This window comes from Colobus angolensis, unplaced genomic scaffold (assembly GCF_000951035.1).
Source record: "Colobus angolensis palliatus isolate OR3802 unplaced genomic scaffold, Cang.pa_1.0 Scaffold167, whole genome shotgun sequence".
Classification (NCBI taxonomy): Eukaryota; Metazoa; Chordata; class Mammalia; order Primates; family Cercopithecidae; genus Colobus; species Colobus angolensis.
The window spans coordinates 698,070-700,301 of record NW_012114788.1 but is presented as its reverse complement, the minus strand read 5'-3'; the positions used below and the strand labels follow the sequence as shown (position 1 = coordinate 700,301).

Here is a 2,232-nt window from a genome sequence, read left to right as displayed (position 1 = left end):
TGGCGAACATAAGAGAATATTATGAGAGGGCTTTGAGAGAATTTGGATCCACAGATTCTGGTAAGTAAACCCTTAATTTGTGACCAATTAGTATGGTTAGAACAGTATTTCTTGGCTGAGCACAGTGGTTCATGCCTGTAATCCCAGTACTCCAGCCTGGGCGATACAGTGAGACCCTGTCTCAAAACCAGAAACCAAAAACACCCCCTCTGGATTAGAGAAAGATTTGCAAGGTTTTGTTCTCTTAAAAAAATGTATTTAGAGTTACATGAAAGGGGTAAACGTGAGATGCTAATTGGCATCTGTTATTAACTGTCTCCACATTGCCCTCGTTTGTAGGACTTGTATAACGTACTTCTGGGTATAGGTATGTCACGTAAAATCTGTGGACTTTATGAACTCATAAACATTGATTTGTTTGTTTTTATTTTGTTTTGAGTCGGTATCTCACTCTGTCACCTAGGCTGGAATGCAGTGGCGCAATCTCGGCTCACTGCAACCTCTGCCTCCCAGGTTCAAGCGATTCTCGTGCCTCTGCCTCCTGAGCAGCTGGGACTATGGGCATGCACCACCATGCCCAGCTAATTTTTGTATTTTTGGTAGAGACAGGGTTTCACCATGTTGGTCAGGCTGGTCTTGAACTCCTGACCTCAGGTGATCCACCCGCCTTGGCCTCAGAAAGTGCTGGGATTACAGGCGTGAGCCACCGTGCCCAGCCGTGGATGCAGTATAACTTTTTTGGCCACAGTAATACTGTTTGGATGAATATTTCTGCACAAATATTTGTCTATATTAGAAATCATTTCTTTAGAATATATTCCTAGAAATGGAATTACTGATTTCCCAAAAGACTTTGACATGTAGTTGAGGGAACTTGAAAACTCTACAATTGAGAAAGAAGAGTACAGTAAGTAAGAAAATTGAACCAGGCATGGTGGCTCACACCTGTAATTCTGGCACTTTGGAAGGCTGAGGCGGGAGGATTGCTTGAGCCCGGGAGTGTGAGACTAGCCTGAGAAATCTAGTGAGACCTCTTCTCTACAAAAAATTTGAAAAATAAGCCGTGTGTGGTTTTGTATACCTGTAGTCACAGCTACTTTAGAGGCGAAGGCAGGAGGATTGCTTGAGCCTGGGAATTCAGGGCTGCAGTGAGCTATGATTGCAACATTGCACTCCAGCCTGGGTGACAAAGTGAGACTCTGTCTCAAGAAAAAAAAAAAAAAAACTAAGAACTGGATATGAAGAGAAAGTGGTCGTTGAATTGTGAGAGTGACTGGCCATCAGGTCAAGTCCTTGCATTGATTTGAAGTCAAGTCTTTATTAAACCATGTGTTGTGGAGGCACTGGTCTGGGTATTTACATTTATGAGATGTAAGAGGCTTTTTGTCATTGCTGAAGATAACATTTTCTCCTTCCTTTTTAGTTTACAGGAGAGCCGTCCATTTTCAGTTGACTTTTTCAGGAAAATGATTCAGTTTGAAAAGGAGCAAGTAAGTATTCTGTTTCAGCATTTCTTGTCTGGGAAAATGGATAAGTGGTTACTAATCTATCGGACTTTTTTTTTTTATTTCCCCTGAGGCAGAGTCTCACTCTGTCACCAGGCTGGAGTGCAGTGGCGCAATCTTGGCTCACCGCAACCTCCATCTCCCAGGTTCAAGCGATTCTCCTGCCTCAGCCTCCTGAGTAGCTGGGACTACAGGTGTGCGCCACCAGGCCCAGCCAATTTTTGTATTTTTAGTAGAGATGGGGTTTTACCATGTTGGCCAGGATGGTCTCTATCTGTTGACCTCGTTTGACCTCGTGATCTGCCGGCTTCTGCCTCCCGAAGTGTTGGGATTACAGGTGTGAGCCACTGTGCCCGGCCTGGGAGTGCTTTGTTATGTAAAAAGCTCTCATTATAATACAGTATAAATTTCTGATCCCTTGGTCTAACTCCTTTTCCATAGAGCTGGTTTAGGATTGGTAATCAAGCAAAGAGAAAGTACGTGTTCGGAGAATAGAAAACTTAGATGTTACTTTTTTTTTGAGATAGAGTCTTACTCTTGTCCAGGCTGGGGTGCAGTGGTGTGATCTTGGCTCACTGCAAACTCTGCATCCTGGATTCAAGTGATTCTCCTGCCACACCCTCCCGAGTAGCTGGGATTACAGGCACATGTCGCCATGCCCGGCTAAATTTGTATTTTCAGTAGAGACGGAGTTTCGCCATGTTGGCCAAGCTGGTCTCAAACTCCT

General features: G+C 44.0%; 1 protein-coding gene across 1 annotated transcript in view; it reads left to right on the top strand.

Annotated features, from left to right (window-relative positions):
- The window catches only part of UTP6 (UTP6, small subunit (SSU) processome component, homolog (yeast)), a 40,336-nt gene extending 38,336 nt beyond the window's left edge, over positions 1 to 2,000 (top strand). Inside the window, exons 12-13 of the mRNA XM_011937695.1 lie at positions 1,370 to 1,490; positions 1,947 to 2,000. Coding sequence (XP_011793085.1) covers positions 1,370 to 1,490; positions 1,947 to 2,000 — 175 coding nt within the window. The remainder of the gene's footprint in view (positions 1 to 1,369; positions 1,491 to 1,946) is intronic.
- The last annotated feature ends 232 nt before the right edge of the window (positions 2,001 to 2,232 follow it).